At 39.3% G+C, this 22,384-nt stretch overlaps 1 protein-coding gene across 2 annotated transcripts in view; it reads right to left on the reverse strand.

Moving 5' to 3' along the window:
• The window catches only part of COP1 (COP1 E3 ubiquitin ligase), a 205,685-nt gene that overhangs the window by 82,143 nt on the left and 101,158 nt on the right, over window positions 1–22,384 (reverse strand). For both annotated transcript variants that reach the window (XM_034778467.1, XM_034778468.1), the window contains exons 13-15: window positions 20,844–20,952; window positions 18,849–18,930; window positions 9,899–10,015 (exon numbers count right to left, since the gene is read on the reverse strand). In XM_034778467.1, coding sequence (XP_034634358.1) covers window positions 9,899–10,015; window positions 18,849–18,930; window positions 20,844–20,952 — 308 coding nt within the window. The remainder of the gene's footprint in view (window positions 1–9,898; window positions 10,016–18,848; window positions 18,931–20,843; window positions 20,953–22,384) is intronic.

Raw genomic sequence — 22,384 nt, forward strand, 5'->3', positions numbered from 1 at the left:
TTATGTCCTTGGAGAGGGAGGCACAAGGGCATCCACTGTGCAGGCATGGCCCCAATGTACAAGCTCACGTACAAGAAAAAAAATGTTACCAAGATAGTACACATTTATGTAAGGTAAAACAATTGAAGACAGTCTGCAATGTACAGTAATTAGATTCTATCAAAGCATATACGAGGGGGCAGATTTACAGTTGCACATGTAACCTTAGTTTTGACATTTCCTGATATCTGGCTGCCTAACCATGTAACTTTCGGGAAATGTTCTCAATGCAGCTTTTAGTGTGGAATTCTAGTAGAATCATCTTCCCTTAGAATTCTTACTATGCTTAAGTGCTCAGATAATGATAAAAATCTCTATAAAATATAGATATAATCTGAAGTAAACCAACTCTAGCATCAGCATATTGCACACTCAGGGGCCACAGGCTTTACTAGATCTGCGCTAAGCTTCAGTGAAATGCAGCAAATGGTACACATTAAAAACGCCTAAATGGGTACTGCACCTGAATAAGGAACTGGAGGAGTAAATTTGGGTCTAAGCAGCAGGCTATACAGCATAGTATTATGATACTAAATATATGATGTGTTGAAGCATTACAGAAGGTGCCATTCCATCAAGCAATTCCTTTGAGTAAATTGCTGGAAGACTCCCAAACGAAACTGCTGCCTTGGGAACTCCTAAAGTAGAAAAGCATTCTTCTCTCTAAGGGATACAGCAATAGCTGGTTGTGACAGCAATTTGGAAAAGATTAATCTGAACTTGACTTTTCTATTCTTGAATTACAAGGTTCATTTCAATTTTAATTTGAATAATTTTGTGACAATGACTAAATGACTTCAACTAAGTTGTAAAAAAATGTTCAGGAAAAGAGCAAAACAATTAACACATCAATTTCTGCTAATGACAGATTTATCCTTTTCTCTGGATAATCAAATGAAACTTTTCAAACTGATTTTATCATTTCACCCGCTACTGAAGAGCAGCCACTTCTGGGATGAAATCTAGCAACTGTTCAACATTTCTCCAAACGGTTATACAATAGTTGTGTGTGAACCCTTTATACTTCAGGATCTGTCTCATTGTGCATTTTAGTTTGGATAGTCTAATTACCTTCTCCAAACCTGATTAAGAACTCTGTGAAGCTCAAAAGCTTGTCCCTTCCACCAACAGAAATTGGTCCAATAAAAGGTATTACCTCACCTACCTTGTCTTATCCTGGGAACAACACAGATATAACACTGTAAACACAACAGGTATGAGAAATAAACACTTTATCCAGCTGAAATTAGTGTGTGGGGGGGGAAGGGGGTGTTTTTTGTTTAAACTAGGAGGAACATAATTACGCAAACTTTTAACTACTCTACTCTTCTGAAGAGTTCTTAAGGATCTAATGATCACAAGAGGTCACTACCTTCAACAATGTGGGAAACTGATTTGGTACTGACCATGGTAAGATTCATCGTCCGCATCATCAATGCTATTTCCTACACCATTTGGGCTTCTCCTTGGTGGTCTTCATTTGAAGTGCTGGCTACAAATGAACCAGTTTTGCTATAAATACAAGATAGTCCAGTTTGGCTGCAACTCATGGTTTATAATTTAGCACCATGGATTGTGACACTATTGGTGCCATAAAAAGATTTTCAGCAAGTGCGTGTCAAGGCAGCAGTAGGTGTAAAATGGCAGTTGAAAGTAAGTAGAAACGTAATAATAAAGTACATTCTACAATTTATATGAGGGGAAGACTACTAAATATTGAAACTTTCAGAACACTGTGCTAAGAAAAATGGACCCAGTTTACTTTTAAGAGTAAGCAATATGTTAAAATATTCAAGGCAGATTTAGGTGAAACCACACACTTTCAGAAAAAACACAGATTTCCCTCAAACCAACAGAATCTGGACTCTCTGTATCCTTCAAGGAAAGGGTGAAGAAACAATGAGGATTCCTTCAACGAAAATAAGAACAAATGTGGTACTAGGGTTTCATCTGTTGGCTGTTTGATCACCTCAGTGGAATGAGTTAGTTTCGGTTTCCAAGAGGACAAGAGTCCACTTACCTAACCCACCACCAAAACTGGTATGCTTGTTGGTGGTTTCAGAGACTAAAGACTCGGTGCAGAAACTGAACACCCCAAAAGAACAACCCCTACAGGACAAGGCTGATGTACAGTGATGGGAAAACTCTGTACATCCCCATCCATACCTATTCTGCAGATGAAGAGTTCAGTCTACAATGTCACCAGTTTGGGACTTTCCAAGTGAGCTCAGTGCTTTACTGTCCTTTGTGCCTTTGAGAAATCTCTCCATAAATTCACAGAAAAAGGTGACTTGCACCTCAACTCCAACCTATCAACCTACTCCCACCCCAAACATACCATATATGTCTGCTCACAATAGATGCTTTGGGAATCAATTTAGGTTTTCAATATAGCTAAGTACTTACCAGTGAGAGCCTATTAAGGTAAGAACTTTCTTTAACTGAAAAGCCTTCACCGTCTCTTAGAAAAATCCCAATCTATCTTCTGGGTCATTAATATCACATTGCTCCTCCATTAATAGCTGGAAGTGACACAAAGCAGTCGAAGCACACAAATCTAAAGCAGCCTGAAAGACTGGTTTTACAACATGACATTGGAGAAAGTCAGTGCTCCACTTATTGTGGTAATCAATATTCCACTGGATATGGATGGTCCAAGAAGTGGTCTGTCCTGGACATACAGTGCATTATCAGCTTCATTCAAGGCTGCTGAAGCAGCCAGATGTGGTCCTGAACTAGAAGTGCATCAGGGCTTTTTGTTTATAGGATGGAGGTCTTCAGGAAGAGATAGGAGAATACTTGTAAATGAAAACAAAACTACTGGCATAGCAACGTGAGTCTTGCATGTTCTAACATGAGCCATTATCACTGGCCTGGCATCCTGCATCTTCAGTTATACATCACCACCACTGGATAAGTGTTCATTTGATTTATAAATTTAAGAATTTAAGGCTATATTATTCAAAGTTTGCAAGTATCCTGAATTTGTGGGATACTGACGAATGTTGACTGCTTTCCGTTCCCTGCAGAGGCCTTCCATACTGTGACAGGCCCTCCTATCCTGAACGTTAGTCACTAAAGTACTCTTCTAGTCCTAGCTCATCTATTCTGTTCAGCACAACAGCAACCTGACAAACATGAACAAGCAAATAAAAACCTAATAAGGTGAAGTTGCTCGAGTTTAGAAAAATCAAGGTGTTCTGAAGGCATTTCAAGCATGTACGTTTTCAGAGTACTACACAGCTTACAACAATTTTACTACATTTGGGAAAGCTCAATTTTAAAAGTGGCTCTCTCTAGGCATGAGGCAGATGCCACAATCCCTAATATGCAGTTACTAGAGAATCCCAGTGATTAGTTTCCTCCTACTTTTCAGCTCCCTAGGAAACTGATCTCTGGATTATGGGGCCCTCTAAAGACCCTAAAAGAGAGGACTGGCTACCTGACACCCCTTAAAAACCTAAAGAAGGAGATAATGATCTTGTGGTTAATGCAAAGTGGGAGATCTGGGTTCAAATCTTAGCTCTGCTACAACCTAGGGAAAGTCACTTCATCTTTTTGTGCCTCAGTTTCCCATCTCTAAAATGGGATAATACTTTCCTACCTCACAGGGATGCTGCAAGTATGAACTTAATGTTCTGAGTTGCTCAGATACTATGGTGACCATAGAGTAGATATGTAGAGAATGGACAATAAACAGACAGCCCTCTTCCCCCAGAAAACATAGAAAGGGAGGGGAGCACCTTTGCATAAGCGAAAAAGGGGTTCTTAGTTTAAGCTCACGTATAACCCTATGAACATGCAGGTGCTAGTATGCTACCAGCTCTTTCATATGGACTCTGAAGAGTTATAGTTGTGCATTTTGTATTAAGAACATCCTGGATTTAAATAGCTCTACTATGGATTTAGACTCAATTTCCTCGGAAAGCAATCTTGCACATGATGCAGCGGGGGAAAAAAAACATGCATTTGATAAACACGCAGGATAACAAAATTCACTTTTAATATCATCCCATTTGGACAACTATTGCATAAACCAATTCTTCATGCCTGGTAATAGGAACAAAAATGCCGTGAAAATGTTGCTTTGGAAATTTTTGACTAGAGGCACTAAAAAGAGTTAAATACAAACATTCCTTCCCCTGTGCCATTTCACCATATAATTGAATGAGAGAAGGAGCAGAACACAGCAGTTTAAGATGCAAGAGTTGTAGTGTTTTTGTTGTTGTTTGTTTTTTAAAAAGGCCATGCTGTGTATTCAGAATAAGTGAGAAGGGAGAGGGGGTGCAGAGAAAGGGGCTGAGAAAATGCAGGATGGTTTATCGATTTTTGTAGGAAAGGGAGTCCTCATTGGATTGCACTGCTAAGAAACCTGTTTTCTACATGTTGTGTAAAATCCTATCTGTTGGTATAGGGTAGAGGGGACTTTAAAGGAAAGGTTCTTCCTGGGAAGTGTTCAAGTCCAGTATCATTGTGAGGTGAGAGGAATGGAGGAGAAGGGCAAGAAACTACAAATGGATAGGACAAAAAGGTGAGAGACCTGCTGATGGCTACAGTCTGTGAGTCTTACTGCTAGGCTGTTGGTGGGCTGAGACCACTACCGATCATGCTGACCAAGAACTGTCTGATTGTTTCCTTGTAATCTCATTCACCTGTGTCCACGTGTTACCTAATCTTCGATTGTAAACCTATTCCTCCAAGGAGCTGTCTTTGTTCTGTATTTGTAAAGCACCCAGCACAATGGGATTGTGGCTCATGGTTAAGACTCTTAGGCACAAGGGTAATACAAATACATAATAATGTCAACAGGAGACCATTCTAGTGTCAAGAGCTAGGAATCAGGGAATTTTGATGGCTTGATCTCTATACTATATATGGGAAATAAAGGGTCAATGGTAGCTGTTAACAGCATTACAGCACTATTTTATTCTCACCATGCTATCAGCTATATTTAGCTCGCCGAAGTTAACAGACAGCCTAGCCGCAGTGGAACTGGACAAGCTGAACAATAATCTAGTTGCAAATTGCATACAGTTTCAGTTAACTTGTTTTTCTAAGATGTGCTTCTGGAAAATATATGGGCAGAAGGCATCAGTGTGCTACTGCTGGGGCAGAACAACAACTTTGGTCATGATTTAAATCACTAATTTCAGGATAAAAAAATAGTATTTTTTTTTTAAAAAAGAGGAAGAGATGACAAAATTACTTGTATTTTGTATTTGGCAGTGGTTACAGTTTATACTGCAGAATGTTTCAACTTAGTAAGCATGCAAATAGAATATTTTATTAAAATCAGAGAGCTTGGATCTTTCCCTCTTTAAATGCCCTTTCCCCTATGGCAGATCCTGTCAGGTTGCAGTTAAACAGTTTCTTACCTCCTCCCTCCACCATGGTGAGGCTGTGCTTTTAAGAGATATATTTCATAAATCTGAAACCCAAGTCCTATATCAAGCAGATTCCCTCTCTTTGTTAGAGTTTGTTCTAGTTTATCTTGTCAAAATGAGCTTTAGATGATGCTTTCAGAGAATCAACAATCCAACGAACACAACAACAACAAATCACATCAGCATTAGCCAGTTGTGAGCCACATGTACTTCTCCAGGGCACCTAATGTGAATGTAGTTCAATACTTGATATGGAAGCACAAGTGCTTGTAAGTAAATATTCTATATTTATGGAATATAATTATATAACACCTTTCATCAAAGATATCTCAAAATCGGTACAGCCTGCTGGGTCCCACAACACCCCTTTCCTGTAGCTATTATTCCCACTAGATAAAATGAGGCACAGGGGGCATCAGAGTCTAGTGCACAAGTGACAGAGCCACACTCTGTTCTGACTCTCAGTGCATAGTTCTGCCTACCAGACCACATGTCGTCCTTTTAGAAATGACCATTAAGTCATCTGCTTCTATTTTCTTCTCTTGTCACCAATTAAGGGAGAGAGCCAGGACAAGAGCTCAATACAAAGGATTGTTCTGCATCAAAAGGAATTGTATGATATGAACTACAATGGGCAGAGTAGCAGAGTCAGCAGAGTTTTATCAGTAAGTAAACAGTAGCCAAAGCTATTAGAGCAGAGAGCCCTAATTCACAGTGACTGTGCCAAAAAGTTTGCTGTCTGGCCTCTGACCAGAATCAAATCACCTCAGTACTTCAGTACATTCCTTTTATTTGGTGATCGATACAGATAGCATATACACAAAGCACATGAGTGCAAGTTTCCTTTCTGTATGCCCCCACACCAGACTTTATTAAGAATACATTGGATTGCAAGTAATATGCACCTCAAACAAGGACTAGGTAGCTTTCACAAAAGTTGATGCTAAACACAAATTCCAAGAAATATAGTGAAGATTGTACTTTGCAAACAAGGGATCTAAACTACCTTAACGTTCCCCCCCATAGAGTCGTCAGCCTATAATCTACTCAGCATACATGAAGAGAATTGAAAACGTGCTCCACACCACATTGGTCTTATAATTTGCTTCAACCATTTATGTCTCCAGTATCAAGCATGAAGCTCTGTCACCACACAAACCTTTGCTCTTCTCCTGAAAACGTTCTAATTCAGTTGTTCTCAAACTGTGGTATGCATATCGCTGGTACCGGGTGGGTTAGAAAACCCCACTAGTATATCACTAGTAGAAGGATCCATCATAACTACACTGATTAAAATCATAAAGGTGCTATTGCAAAGTACTCTGGAGTTTTAGATATGGGATGCGGACTCTTGAAGCCTGAGAACTGCTGCTCTAATTTCATGATCTGAGTTCATGAAGTTGGTATATAGAGGCACGCTATGTTTCATGTTTAACAGATGCATAATTGGCTGTTACATGAGCTCTCAGTCCTGTAAGGTGCCTAATTTCCCCCCCTCCCTGTGTGAGGCATTGCAAACAAAAAAGTATCAGAGGAAAAGTAATGGAATGTGAGTCCTGGAGTAGGATTTCTGCTCATATAATTTTAGAATACTGTACAAAATTCTACTGCATGTGTAATACCATAAAGTATTGACTATTTTGTTACAAATTAATTAATTATACCATTGAAAGGTAACAAACATCAATTTACCTAACAGGAAAAAAAACCTGCCATGAATGTAAAATAAATAAATAAATAAATAAATAAATGGAGATATCCCATCTCCTAGAACTGGAAGGGACCTTGAAAGGTCATCGAGTCCAGCCCCCTGCCTTCACTAGCAGGACCAAGTACTGATTTTTGCCCCAGATCCCCAAGTGGCCCCCTCAAGGATTGAACTCACAACCCTGGGTTTAGCAGGCCAATGCTCAAACCACTGAGCTATCCCTCCCCCCCATGGGAAGGGGATATGTACATGGGGTTGAAGAGAGAGATGCTGTATTTTACATAATGGTAGCCCATTACTTTAGCTCTCAGTCAATGAGTGTGTTTTACAGTCAGTCTTAGGTTCCCACAGGGTGCGGAGAGTGATGGCAAAATGGGATTGTATGTTTTTGATCTGCCATTTCTTTCAAAGGGGGTTTCATCTCCAATACTGCTCTCTTGAAGGCCTTTTTAATTATTCCCTTATTAGTTTTACAGCCTAAAAGCAGCTCTAAAACGGTTACATTTATAACACAAATTTTATTTATTTTAGAAGGAAGGAAATGTAGAAGCATTATAAAATTATTTGAAATTGGTATATGCAAGGGAAATATGAAAAAAAAAATAACTATCCCTTTGCCTACCCAATACAATGAACTGTATGCACACCCCATTTCTGCACTTAACGTTGTTTCACTGTAAAGTTTAAAAATGGGTTCCTTAACTTATTAAATTATTCTATTCTGTCATCTATTCCATCAATTATTTTCATACAAGTTGATGACTGAAAGATCCATCAGAAGTGCTTTTATGGGCAAGTCATTCCCATCATTTCAGTGCCTCCACAAGATTCTTATAGCAAATCATTAAGTGGCCAGATATCCATTTTAACTTGGATTAATAGACAACTCCCCCAAGTACCAAGCAGAATTTGACACATCGATCTCAACTTATACCTTCCCCACCCTCAGCTACTTTTCCCCATTATTAATGCCATTTTGCTCCACAGCATTTTAGTCAAACCTTTCTGCTACTCTCAAAATGCAGAGTTATTTAAAAATCTCCAAATAATTCCAACACATTACTGCCTCTTAAGCCAATCTTGCTCGTAGGATGAAAGTCCAGTATGGCTTATGGAACAGCTTAAACTACTTTAATGCCACATCTTGCAGTATTAACATTTTTCCTAGATTTTGATCTAGTTTTCATCTGTGCTTTGTAAGTTTAGGCCCCAGTGCATTTTAGATAAATGGCAATCATGGTTATCTGATTTAACAGGAAAAAATGCTGGTGCTTGATGTCTTTTACACCTATATTTTATTCGCAGCTGTTCCATTTGTCAGTGGTAATTCTTGCACTCATTTCCCTAATCTCTTTCATAAAGAATCCTTTACATTCTAATATTGCTGATTAATATTGTAATTCAATTCTATTTTTGCATGTAGTTTACTAAACCTGCGAGATTACCTTTATCAAACAAATCAATAATTTACACACTCCAACTTCCATCCATTTTTGCAGCGCATCAAAAATTCAATTTTTTTTTTTCCTTCTTAAGAGTCACAATCTAAGCAAAGCCTGCCTGGAATTGTGAATTTTTAATGAGATGGCAAACTGTTGATAAAAACCTGGTATTTAAATATCTCCAAAAGTTCAGAGTGTACAAAACATCGGAAATTCTTGTTACAAGTGCATTAAAACCACAAGGAAGGAAGGAAATGTAGAGTTATTTTTATGCCAATGAAACAGTTGGGGGCACTGCATGTTGTTTTCAGCCATTTCCAGGTACAATAATAAAATTAGGTTTACACACTCCTCAAAACTACATCTGTTTTGAAGTTCTAGTAAGGTCATCAACTTAAACTATTTTAAATCAATGTCATTTCCTGCCCACAGTGTTGCCACTATAAAGTCTCAGTTAGCCAAGATCCCCCTTTTGGCCCAGAGGACCAGAAACAGGAGAATGGTAGTGGTTGGAAGAGAGTAAAACTCCAGATGTTGGATGCTTACATTAAACCTATGCCTCACAGGGCATCTGAGGTGCAACCACAACTGCACCCCTAGTTCTGTATTATTTACAGAGCCTCACATACAGTGATACATATCTGCAACTATTTATCAGGCAAGAAATACAAAATAATTAAGTGTAATAAACTCTCTCAAGACTGGGGGATATTAGTTTCTCATAGTGGCTTAGTGTTTGTGTAGACTAGCCATTACATAACAGCAAGCTGAGGTAGGAATCTACCTCACATTAGCCTGCCGCCACCTAACTGTCCATGTGCTGCCTGCTGATGCATGCTAAGAGTTTGTTGGAGCACTGTGATCTAGTCCTCTTAGATGGGACTAGCTCAAAGCACATTAACAAGCTGTTAACACATCCGCAGGTGCACATAGATAATTAGGTGGCAGCTGGCTACTGCAAGGCAGATTCACTGCCCAGCGTGCCATGGTCTAATTGGCCCTGTACAGAAGGCCTTAGTTTCTTCATAGGTCAGACTTTCCAAGAGATCTCCGCTTCCATTTAAGTATCAAAATTATTGAGCAGATTTTCAAAAAGCTTGTCACTTCAGTGTCAAAATGGCAGCCTGCTGGGCACAAAACACTTGTAGAAATCCAACCCCAGTTGTGAGATCTGAGCAATTGAAAATCTGGCCCAGGAGTCTTTTGAAGAATCTGGCCTCAGAGGGGTATCTTGTTTGGTTGCAAATAGGAATAGTCAGAAACTTGAGGAATTCTGCTCTTTCCCTACCCCTTCTGTTCCTCTATAAAACACACTGGTTACCTACCTGCACAGCCAAAAGCCAGATGGTATCTAGAAGAGGGGCTGAATTTGACACAACACACATTAGCCTTGGCCTCAATACTTGCAACTGAATTATCCAGGTTGGTAGACCACAGCTTCACTGAGGAGAAACAAAACAAGAGAGGCAGAAATGAGTAAGTGAGGCTGAAAATGCTTTTTGAAAGATTTAAAAACATGGTCAGTACTCAAATAGGTTCCCACAGAAACTCATCACACACTTGGTTGTAGGGATTTTCATGAATATTAATATTTTTGAGAGGGTGAACAAAATTAGTGGGTACTAAAAGGCAGCTTTTGGTTGATGGATCAATTTTCAGCACATTCACAAGCACAACAGTAGTTTACCACTTCTACACACTCGATATAAACAACATCACAGGATTCAAGCCTGCATTCTTGTGGAGTTTGGAACTTCATGCAGGTGTCTAGCTGCATACTGTAATCACAGTATGCCTAAGGCTACCGGACAGCAGACTTGTACAACCAAGAGTAATGAGGCTGATATTCTACCTACTCTGTCACCCAGCTGTGCTCTGAAGAACCCCTGCTCAGTTGTAAGCACTCTGCATAGATTTCATTTAAATGTACCTGTAAGCACAACTAGTAAGAACAATTTGTTTTCCATTCTTCAAAGATTGGTACCAGGAGGAAAAAAAGCTGCACCGGGGTATAACCTGTCACTACTTTTTATTGTCACATTTCAATTCAATCCACGTGAATGACTATTGTGTAGAGGTAAACATAAATAAAGATTAATCTGTACTGGACTACTCTAGAAGGGGAAATGGTATACGCAAACACCTATGTACATATGATTGTATTTTATGCCTGCTTAGACAGGCCTCTTTCACAAATACGAAGCGATGGAAAGTCTTTGAGGCCCTTCAGTTTTTCCCCTTAATAGCTTCATGTACATATTTAAGGTACATATTTAAACCTACAAAGATAAGGCATATTAAGCACTATCCACCCAGTCAACCGTGAACTTTAAGGAAGGTTATACACTGCAAATTGTGGGCTAACTCACAGCTTTGCCAGGAGCGCAGAGGAAGGGGTGTTGTGTTGTTGCGCTCTCCCAGGAGCAGCCCAGGAAGCAGACTATACCTCCTGATTTCCCCCTTTTGTTCTAGTGGGGGATAAGGCAACTACGTATTGGATAGTAGCTATGCAGAGAGGCTGTTCTCCCCAAACAGACAGGGTTCGAATAGATTTGCATGTGACAGGTCCTCTATAGACAGATATCCCTCCTCTGTATGGAAGGGGTACTCTGGTGCCTCTGTGGAGGGGAAGGGGAGAGGGCTGGCCAGGAGGAAGGTGGGGAAAAAACACCACTCTGCTTTGGCTCCAAGAAAGATACACAAATATATTGCTATAGCCCCAGTCTATTAGCTATTCCCCATATTACCCCACTCCCCAGGAGTTTCAGGAGAGGAGGAGAGACATAGCCTCTGGACAGATGCCTATAGAACCACTAAGCTTGGGGACAGCTTATCCACAGGAAGGATAGTGGACTCTTCCCCTCCCCCCTTTATTTATTTTAATAGTTCACACGAAGGAAGGGGAGGGAGTGCTGCTCCTTGCCTGCCCTAATTCTGACCATCTTTGGAGGACAGTTTCAAAGATGTGAGAGAAATAGCAATGCTTGGAGCATATTGATGCATCCTTTAAAAACAGCACGGTGGGAATATCTGACAGATGTCTGAAGCCATTACAAAGTATCACATATACCCAAACACAGACGTTGATACATACCACATCTGCATACAAGAATTATGAAAAGAGCTAAATTACATGCAGCTATCAGTTTCCAGACAGTAATAATCCATTCTCTTATCTACCAAATATCTAGTATACATTATAAACAACCAGCTACATTAAACATAATTAACAGCTTTGCAAGGATGGCCTGGACCTTCTCTTGCTCCAAGTGATATTAAATGACCTAGTGCCTCATCTGGTGTCAGGGGGTAGGAGAGAATTTTTCAAGCAAATAAAAGCTTTAGCTTCTCGCTTTAAAGAAGAGATGCCAACAGAAGCTCAGTGTATGTCGCAGTGACAGCAGAGGACATTAGCATTATTGATCTGATGGCATAGGAAGCAAGTCATTCTGATTTCTGTGGTTTAAAAAAAAAAAATGTAATGCCAGCAGATAATGCTCCTTAGATTGAAAGCTATAGGGTCTATGGGTATTTGTGGGAGTCAAATAAACACACAGCTCATAGTAGTGCCCCTTGCAAATGTATGTCCCATGCAGCCACTTGTTTTGAAACTCATTAGGCAGCCTTCCAACTAAGTTCTACAAGTTAGAAACTGTGTTCAATATGGGTAATTCTTTTTGGCACCACATCAATATAATGAGCAGATACTTGATCTTAATTTTGTAACGAACAAATCAGGGGCTCAGTTTTCAGCACACTAGCCTTTCGCCTTTGCACAATTTTATTCAAATCATCTTCAGATCACAAAGAGCAGAATGATCTTTGTGAGCTCATCTGCTGTTTAATCAATACGGGTGCTCATAAAAACATGAAAGTTGTTACAATTGGTAGGCCAGGGTTAGATTCCACAGCAACTTCCTTGACCACATAGCTGTGGAACATACAGGGCTCTGATTAGAGCTGTGCTATCAGCTTTTTGGTGATTTCCTCCCCCTACCAACTCCTGCCCCCTAACTTTAAAAAACATAAAACCACATGACAAGTCACGTTTTAGCTGGAAATAAATGTGTATACAGCAGGTTCATAAACTCTGGTTGTATGAATTTTGCTTCACTTACTGTGAATTTTAGCAGTTTTGTTGAGACTGAAGTAGTAATTATTAAACACATAGATGCCCTGATAACACTTAGAACTGTGCTGATGAGGCAAAACTACCCTACGAGATCAACTGTTCTTAAAACATGCTTTGCCTAATTTTGTTGCTGCCGAGTGCTGCATCTCTCCATGTGGCCAAGCATCCACACCTCATAAAACAGACAAGATGATGTCTGGGAAGCAGTTCTTGGTTTAAATTGATTTAATTTTATCAAGTTTCTGTTCAATTGATTGGTGCTTTGGTTCAAATGCTCACTAGTTTATAAATTAACCTACTATGGGTCAGAGTTTTGGACAAACACTCCGTAAGAGGAAACTATTCACTGCAGTAGTTGAAAGGAACAGTCATCTACATTATGAACATTAGCGAATATTCTTCACAAAACATTCATAATATCGAACAGTCATTTTATTTATATATAAAATACACCGGGTAATATGATTTTGCTATAAGACACAGTATCACCGAGCCCATTCTCTAAAATTAGTCCATTTGTTTATCAATTTCTACTTTCAGCATACACTACAGGATCATGCTTCCCTCATCATCCCATATGTAGACATTGCTTTAGGTCAATGTATTAAGTTATGAGATGAGAGCACTGTTCTCATCTCACATAGTCACTCTCTCTATAAACTATTACAACATTTATTTATTTTTCCATAGCATTCTTGGTAGTATCTGAGCACCCCACAAAAAATGAATATAGCCATAAAACCCCTGTGAAGTAGGAAATTATCCTCCTTTTATAAACTGGGAAACTGAGGCATGAAAGATTAACCTGATTTTCAGAAGCAATGTGCACCTAAAATTCCAATTAAAATTATTTTCAAAAATGTAGCTCCCACTAAAGCCCCAAGTGACTTGTTCAAGGTTAAATACAATGTCCTTGATAGAGCTGGAAACAGAACACTGATCTTTTGTTTCCCAAGACAACACCCTAACTACCAAGCCACCGTTCCTTTCCATGGACCCAATTCTGCAAACCTGAACTAACTCGCTCAGTTCACTACAACTAATCAACATGTTTAAGTATGTGCAGAACTGCCGCCTATTCATTATTTCTATATCTAGATGAAGGAGAGAATATTTTACCTTCACTAATTCACATTATGAGAAACCAGTTCACTTAGATGCCTTAAATTCTTCTCCAAATTCATGAGACAATGAAAATGAAAAGCAACCTCCCACCGAGCTCTCAAGTGTATTGGAATTTTGTGGGACAATCAGTATTTCAGTTTGATCGGGGCATCTGATTGCCAAGCCTAGAAATATTCCACACACAGGCACTCTGCCCAGCCAAATAACCTGTAGTTTAGGGTGAAAGAACAAACAGCTAGAGACAAGTTCTGATCTTCTTAGCTGTGAATGCCGTTTATGGGCTCGTCTACGTGAACAATTCGACAACAGCAAGCTGAGTTGTGAATCTACTCCACACTAGCCTGCCACAGTGTAGGTGTCCACATGTACCCTGCTGGCACATGTTAAGTTTATTAGAGCACTGACTTCAAAGCACTCTAACAAACTGTTAATACATATCAGCAGGATGCACATGAGAAGTTAAACCACAGCAAGCTAGCGCAGAGTATACTCACACCCCAGCTTGCCCCGTAGAAATTGTTTGAATAGACAAGCCCTAATTCTGTGCACCTCACCAAGCCTCACGCCCTAACCCAGACAGCACTCAAGTATTCTATTTTACAAGCAAGTTAACTGAGAAGTTGCACAAGACCATTTCAGGCAGAGCTGGGAATAGAACCCAGGCCTCTAAGATGGCAGATCCACGTCTTAACGTATTCAGGCCAGCCACACTGCCTCTCAGAAAAATGGCCCAATACGTAGACTTGGCTATCTGATTAGTAAACATGTTCTAACCACTAGACTTAATTCTCTCCTAGAACAAAACCCACTGGCAAAGTGGGTCTAAAAAACTCCTCTAGTAGGTAGTCCACTAATTATCCTTTGAGCTCAAGGGATAGAGGTCTGACTGGGGGATCTGAAGGTCCAGGATTCAGTCTCTGCAAATAACCCATGGGGAGTCCCTTTAAAATAGCACATGAGTTTGGTCATTTGCCACATTTCGCTTGCCCATCACAAGTTGGAAGGTTTGAAGGTTGAGAGGTATAGATGCTGCCTATTATATAGTTTATTTATATCAAAATATTTTTGCTATTTTTTGTATATTTTCAAAGGCTGTGTACTGAAAGAGTATAATAGCTTCTTGCAGGTCCCTACAATCTATTTCTGTGGCTATGACGAGGTTACCAAACTTGCTTAAGGAGGATTTTTATTGAACGCACGTTTAGCAGTCAGTCACAGGTAGTTTCAATCAATGATTATTCCAATCTCTGAAAGTTATATTACTGGTAGGAAGAGTCAAAAATATAGAGAAGGGAGTGTGACTTATGTCTGAAAATTATTTTTCAATTTGAGGAAGAAAACTGCTCTGACAAACCAGGTTTAAATTCCCATCAACTGTTTGAGCTGGGACAATAAAAGTGTATTTACAATAGTAAGAATTTAAGGTCATACCAGTCACCACGGGACACTTTTTTGCCCAAACTTCTGTTTCCTTTCATAAATTGGCCACTTATTCGTACCATCAATGTTTAAAATAATGCTTATGTAATGAAGTTTGGCAATAGGTGTTTGCACATGCCCAGGAAAGCCCCAAAAGTAGGCAGGGTACAGAGCTGACGGAAAAACAAAGACAACATGATGGTCCATATGTGGTTCTCTTCTCAGAGACAGATCAACTATAAAATTTGGCTACTAGGGGAGAAGATCTGGTGGTCTCCACCATGGACTGGTCAAGAGATCCCCCTCTGAAGAGTTTCTAGCAGACGAGGTCACGGCTGCCTTACAAGATGTCCTTTCAAGCCTCAGGAGATCTCCAACTCCCTGCTTACTGCAGTTCAGAGGGTCTCAATATGTAGATAGTACTAATGACACCTACACCAAGTCCCCTTCTAAAAATTTCAGAAAGGTAAAGTAGGTATTTTTACATATTTTCATTTATAGTTTCAAGGTCAACTGCCTACGACAGTCCAGACCCGGAGTTAATTAAAGTCATGTTTTTTCTGGTTAAATTAGAATTATAGTCTTCTATTTTATAGAATTACCCCAAGAAAACAGAAGGCTATGCAGCTTCTCAGGGCTCTGGTAACATGGGCCAACATTCTAACAGTCACCATATCTCTTTGGGTGTGTAAAGCCCAGCTACCTCTGTAGCAGCAGACAGCTCTACAAATACTCATAACTAAACATATAATTTGCTTTTTTAAATACAATGAACAATTGGAGTCAAAGTGCTTCTATGCTCCAATTCTCTCCTATGGAAGACAACGTACAGAGAATTCCCCCAAACAAATTCTTTGATTAATAAAGAGGATGGAATGGTGTGCAGAGCCCTGGCATGCTGTCTGTAATTCTATCAGACTCAATCTTTATTTCAGTGGGGTTCTGTTGCTCAGTGCTCCCTTTGCTGTGTCTGATCTTTGACAGAGAAGGGTGCAGATGAATGATCACAGGATTACTCTCCTCAATGTGTGTGTGTCTGGCAAAGGGCATTGCAATGCACCAAGTACCCAGGCATCTAACACCTTGTCACCACTTTGAAAGGGGAAGGGGGGGGAGAGACAGAGACGGGAACATCCTGCAGCAGGGATGAGGGAGGGAGGTTTAGTAAAGCTTCCACACTCAGCAATCAGAAAAGAAGCTGGGGGAGGAAAAGATCTCACCCCCCAATCTCTCCCACCACGCCAGGAAAGGGAAAATGCATTACAGTTCCCATCATTCCAGACAAGGCCAATAACTACAGATAGCTCAGTGCCCGCACATCCAAGTATTGGGGGTAGTTGCAAGGAAGAACAGAATGGTAGTGCTGGGCTTCCCACCAGGTGTTAACCCTGACCAGATAATCTCTATGAGCTTTGGGTAGCAAGTTTTGACATTTGGCTAACAGATGTCTGGCAAACTGAGTTCTCCACTATAGCATTTAAAAGAGTGATACTTATTTTAAATAGGTCTCCAATTCTGGCATTCACCTCTGAGATCCTTGTTATATATGTAAATAGTGAAAAGACTGCATGAGGAGGGGAATGAAACACTCTAGCCGAGGCCTGATCAGAAAAAAAAAAAACCTATATACCTTTAAAGAAAGAACTACTATTTGAATAGAAATGCAGGATGTGTATAGAAAATGCAGATCTTTATTAATACATAATTTATGTGTGTAAACACTGCACTTTTTAAAACAGTTTCTGCAGAAAAAAATTGTTAAGCTGTGATGTGCGGCCCTGTTTTATAAAGTCAGCTCAGGCGGACAGCTCTTTACCATGCTAATAAATGCATGTCTATTTGGAAGATAAGCTCTTTTTAAAATGCACAGCATGAATGAGGAGCAAAATGATGAAAAGGTTAATCATTTATACAGAGGGACTTTTTCCTTATTACTTTTAATTGTAAAGGAAACAGTCTTGACTTCCACCATAAAGAAGAAGAAAAAAAAAATCTATTAAAAGCCATTTAAAAAAATCTCCATAATATAAAATTAACATAAAGGCTGCATTTTGTAAGTGAAATTACCAATTACCTTGAGAACGTCAAACACATTTAAGAAACGCTAATATGACTTCCTTTTGAAATAGAATTTAAAAGCAATTTAGGGGCAGAGGCTTGCAAGGTTTAATGTTTTATGAAAAATTAATTTGTCATTCAAAGTAAATCATGAACAGCTCTGTCCAAAGCTGTTTGGATCCCCAGTGGCTGCAGAAGGAAGTCAAAAGCAATGATTGCCTAATAACTAATGTGATATTGTAGACTGACTGCAGATAAAGTCCTGTTCTTTAGGGAAGGAGAAAGATTATGTATTTCAGTTCTATCCATTCCCCCTTTATTGAAATTGTATTGCTTCCAATGTGCAGTGCTCAACCAGTGGGACACAATGGTGTGCCTGGTGAGCGCTCCAAAATCCTGGGTCTTTAGGGCCCAGAAGGAGTCTTGGGCAGAGAGAAGGCAAGGAGCTCATTCCCAATATTTACTCCTGCAGTTCCCATGCCTTCCTGACCACCACCCAATTTTGTTCACACTGCTGCTAAATTTCACAAAAAACATGTCACACATCCGATAGGACAAGGTGTTTCTCACTGTGCATGATCCTTAATGCTTTATCATTTACTAGAAAGCCTTCCATAAAAGCAAGAGAGGACATTCTCAGTCTCCACCCATTTATCTGTAGCCACTCCCTTTCTTGTACAGACACTTTTTTTTTTTTTTAAATAAACCAAAGTTCCCCAAATCTTCAACTATCAGTCTGGCACACGCTGAAGTAAAACTTGCTATGTGTACACTAGAGTTTAAGATGTTGTTAGTTGGATCGTACTAACTAGCATGATATACAACCTTCCCCATAAATCCTAGACTAGACTAAAGCTGATCCATGATTTTCATCTGAATGATTTTTCCAATGGAACATGGCCACTTCTCTCTCTCTCACACACAAATAAAAAATAATTAAAAAAAAAAAAAATCAAGATTTCCCAAGAGAATATTTCAATTTTTCTGAAAGATTTTGATTTTCTATTGGTTTAATTAAAAAAAAAAAAAAAAAAAAAAAAAAGAGCTGCTTGGCTGTCCACTTGGAAGGCTCTTGTTATTTTCACTTTAAGCAAGTGAAATTGACAAAAGTTTTCAGAGGGCTGCTTCCCACACCAGCTCCAGGCGACAGTCAGAGCCACGGCGCTCTGCCTCTCCAGTTCCAGGAGCTGCTGGTGCAGGCTGAGAGTCCAGGCTCTCTACCTCTATGGCAATTCAGCAATTGACAAGTGCGGGCAGCGAGAAAGCTACAAAATTCCATTTCAGTTCCCCTGAAACAAAATGTTTAAAAAAAAAAAAAAAAACATGAAATTTTTCAAAGAAAGGGATTCCCTTTTTTTTCAGCCAGCTCTAGACAAAGCTCTCACCCTCTTTTCATCTGATCCTAAATGGTTCTATAATATCCTGGGGAAGTCAGTTACACTAAGTAAGCCAAGGAATCAGTTACTTGACACATCCTATATTGACAACCATAGGGAATACACGAGTTCAGCCTTTGGCACTAGAATTAAAAATTAAAATACCTTTTGCATCATCAGAGCCTGAAGCCAGTAGTTTAGGGTCCATCAAGTTAAAATCAACACTCCAGCATCTTTTCTCATGCTCCTGTTTTGAGAAAGAGGAAAATATTTGGAATGTAGTACATTATCATTCCCAGCGCTAAAATACGCCATAAACCAAAACATATGCAGTTTGGGATGAATTAAGATGGAATTTCTGGATATGGACATTCACTATGTATAGCATTGATCTTAAATACATTTTTCTCTCACACAAACTAATGCTTGTGTGGTTTAAGAGAAGCCCCAAAAAATGGCAACACTAACAAGCTACATCCAGGATGGGTTTTTTTTTTTTTTTTTGGTTAATTATTAAAGTACTGCTTATTTGCTCATCTCAGAGGACACTTCCCATGACAGTGTATTTTGGTTTGTTACTACTCCATTGTGGCCCTTCATTCTCTTTGACCAAAACATGCATGAATTGTCTAAATACCATTAAAATGCATTTTTCAACAAGGAGATTATTGAATTTGTTTACAAAGTCCAAAAAGGGGAGTATCATTCACTCAGATTTAAAAGTTTAAGTGGTCACAGGAACTGTAGTTTATTACACATATACATGTAATTTCAAGTCTGAGCGCTTTTTCCTTATAAGTGATGAGGAAGGTTTAATAGACTAGCACCACAACATTCTGTTAAATGAAACTTGAAGGTTAGTCAAAGTATTTCAAACTTTCACAAAGCTTGAGAAGAGAAGTGAAGTGAAGAGGGCATGAAAAAGAACATCCAGCACAATGTTCCAAGCATTTCAAATATGTATACAGTATGTGTCTGTGCACATACCTCAACTTATGAAAAGCTGGAAGAAGGGACAAAAGACTCGATAGGGAGTTTAAATAATGAAGTGGAGTTTCTTTTAGTACAAGTAAAAGTTGGAATATAACTCCAGTTTCACCATTTCGCATTCATAATGAAAATTTATACTATATAAATAAATTGTCCTCAAATTCATTATATTAAGATTCATTGTGTTCAGTGAGACCTTTTTCTAGTTGGCATACACATGATAAAAGGATGTCAACACAATCTTATGATACAGATTAATATACAATAATAAGAGAGCTGCTGTTTAACTTAAGGAAGAATCTTACATTCCTATTTAACTGTCAAAGGGAGATACATGCTCTACGGCAGCAGTTCGCATATATTCTTAAGAAGTGGTCCACCACCTCCTCTCCCAACTTCTCAGTTCCGATCACACACCTTCCTAGTGGCCCTCATTACAACTGACTAAATGGAAAAGAAATGTTAGGACAGGATTAAGGAGACAAGATGAAAATAAATTCTAATGTATAGGTGCTTGATTATATTTACCTATTCTGTGTTTGTGCTGCTAGTTTACTGTCCCATGTGCAGGGCTTTATATGTACTAGCATCAAATCTGCCCTGGCTGCCTGCAGCTCCACTACCTCAATCTTTTCAAGTGACTTGGCATTTTGCTTTTCTCTCTCTGCAGCGTGTGCGCTAGTCTCCTATTTCTTAGGCCTTCTGCAAATACGATCATGGTTGAATATACAGCAACAAAACGTCTAAGACAGAAATGAAGCAGCCATGCAGGAGTTTTTGTTGTTGTTGTTTTTAAATTCACATTGAAAAGTCTCCAGTAACTCTCCTCTTCCTAGATCTGTGCCCCAACAGCAGGGTTTAAAGGCTGCCATGTGCCTCACCACTATTGTGACAAGAAGCTACTTTGGTCACTGCTGGAGAATCACTGCTCAATGGAGTTATAGAAAAGTCAAAAACATGGTAACTCCCTCCTAGCCAAGGGAATTCACCTACTGCAAAAATTCAATTCACCTACTGTAGATACAGCCACTTCGCCTCATGCAGCCAACAAGCCAACAGCCATCAATGCACTACTAGAAACACCTTAATTAGAACATTAATATGCACACAAACTTGAAGCCATGGCCCTTGCGAAGAAGAAAATGGTACTGCTTGGTGACTGCACTTTACCTGGTAGACCTTTGACCTCTGTCCTGTGAACCCATCCCACAGGATGACGGTGCCTTCATAGTCACTGCTGGCTAACAGGTTCTTGTGGTAGCTACTCCAGCTGATACAGCTTTAAAAAGAGAAAATCCCAAACAATCTTACTTTAAAACTATATTATATACACCTTAAAAATAATTTCTGCAATAGCTCAAGGCAATTAGGATCTTTGCTTTGGGCTGTCCCAAAGTACACAAGCTTGGATCAGTTGCCTTTTATTAAAATAATCAGATAAGGAAAAAACAAAAAGCATCAGAAACTTGGAAAAAACTTTTCAGCATACAAACTACAGAAGTGTTTTTAATGTCTTTGTTATGCAGTTTACCATCTCAGGATATTATTTGCAACTTATATAATGGTTTTATGCTGTCCACAGCTCTGTTTCTACGATGTGTGTTTGTACTCACACAGAGACCCAGAATTTTAAAAAAGGAAAAAACATTTTAACCTTTTAGCTCCTTAAAAGCCACAATTTTAACCATGATGCCAAAAGCAGAAGTCTACTAATGCAATCTACAGCTGTAAAATATAGAACTACATTGGTACCAAAGGATAAAAAAAGCAAGGAGACTATGACCTCTTTGACACAGACGAAATAGACTATTCATTGCATTCTTAGTTTAAAGAGTGCCCTCCTCTGACACTTGAGAAAGGAAGGTTTGAGGGAGATCTCTAAACAGGGATCAGAGAAAATATATAGGTTGTGTTTGTATTTTATATTGAATTGAGCAGTCCTGAAGGATATAGCATCTGATTAATACTGAAGAGTGAAACCCTTTAACAGGTACAACATGGACAATAATAGTGCCAGCTTCTTCTCACTGGTCTGGCAATATGCTTCAAGCCTGGTGCCCAAAAATATTTCAATAAGGGTAAGAGAATTTAGAACACGCATTCACACAATTTTTGGCCCATCTGGTGTGAAAAAGTGCCAGCTGTCAACTGTGATGCATGTAGCAGGAACTGAACTGACACTGATCCATTTCACGTAGGTCACCAAATAGCTATGAGAGAGTAACTAGCTTAGATTATTACAGCCTTGATAAATCAGTCACTCTATGCTAGCATTCCCATTGTCACTGGAATGGTGTGAATGTAACACAGGGAAATTTCTCTAAAACTGGCAGCTCAAATAGGGTCTTAGAGGCTGAGTCACCATAACCCAGTTAGGGAATGTCTACCTTAGGAAAACAGGTGATGTTTTGAAGAGTGTTAGCTAGCATGTTTTAATTAACGTGGTTTTTTTAAAATGCTACTTATAGCCTTATATACACACAGGGTTTAACACCTTTAAAAATTTGTTTGCGAACCTGCAATTTTCTGCATTGTTCTCAGTGTTCATTTTTTTCGCTCTCATCATACCTCAACCTTTGTATTATCTCTTCCACTTCTTTCCCTCCCCCATGCAGAACCTTATTTCTAATCTATCCCATCAATCTCACTCCTTCCACCCACCTCTGCATCCCTGTTCACACCCTCACCTCCCCCTCTTCATTCATCTGACC

Source organism: Trachemys scripta, chromosome 8 (genome assembly GCF_013100865.1).
Source record: "Trachemys scripta elegans isolate TJP31775 chromosome 8, CAS_Tse_1.0, whole genome shotgun sequence".
In the NCBI taxonomy this organism is placed as follows: Eukaryota; Metazoa; Chordata; order Testudines; family Emydidae; genus Trachemys; species Trachemys scripta.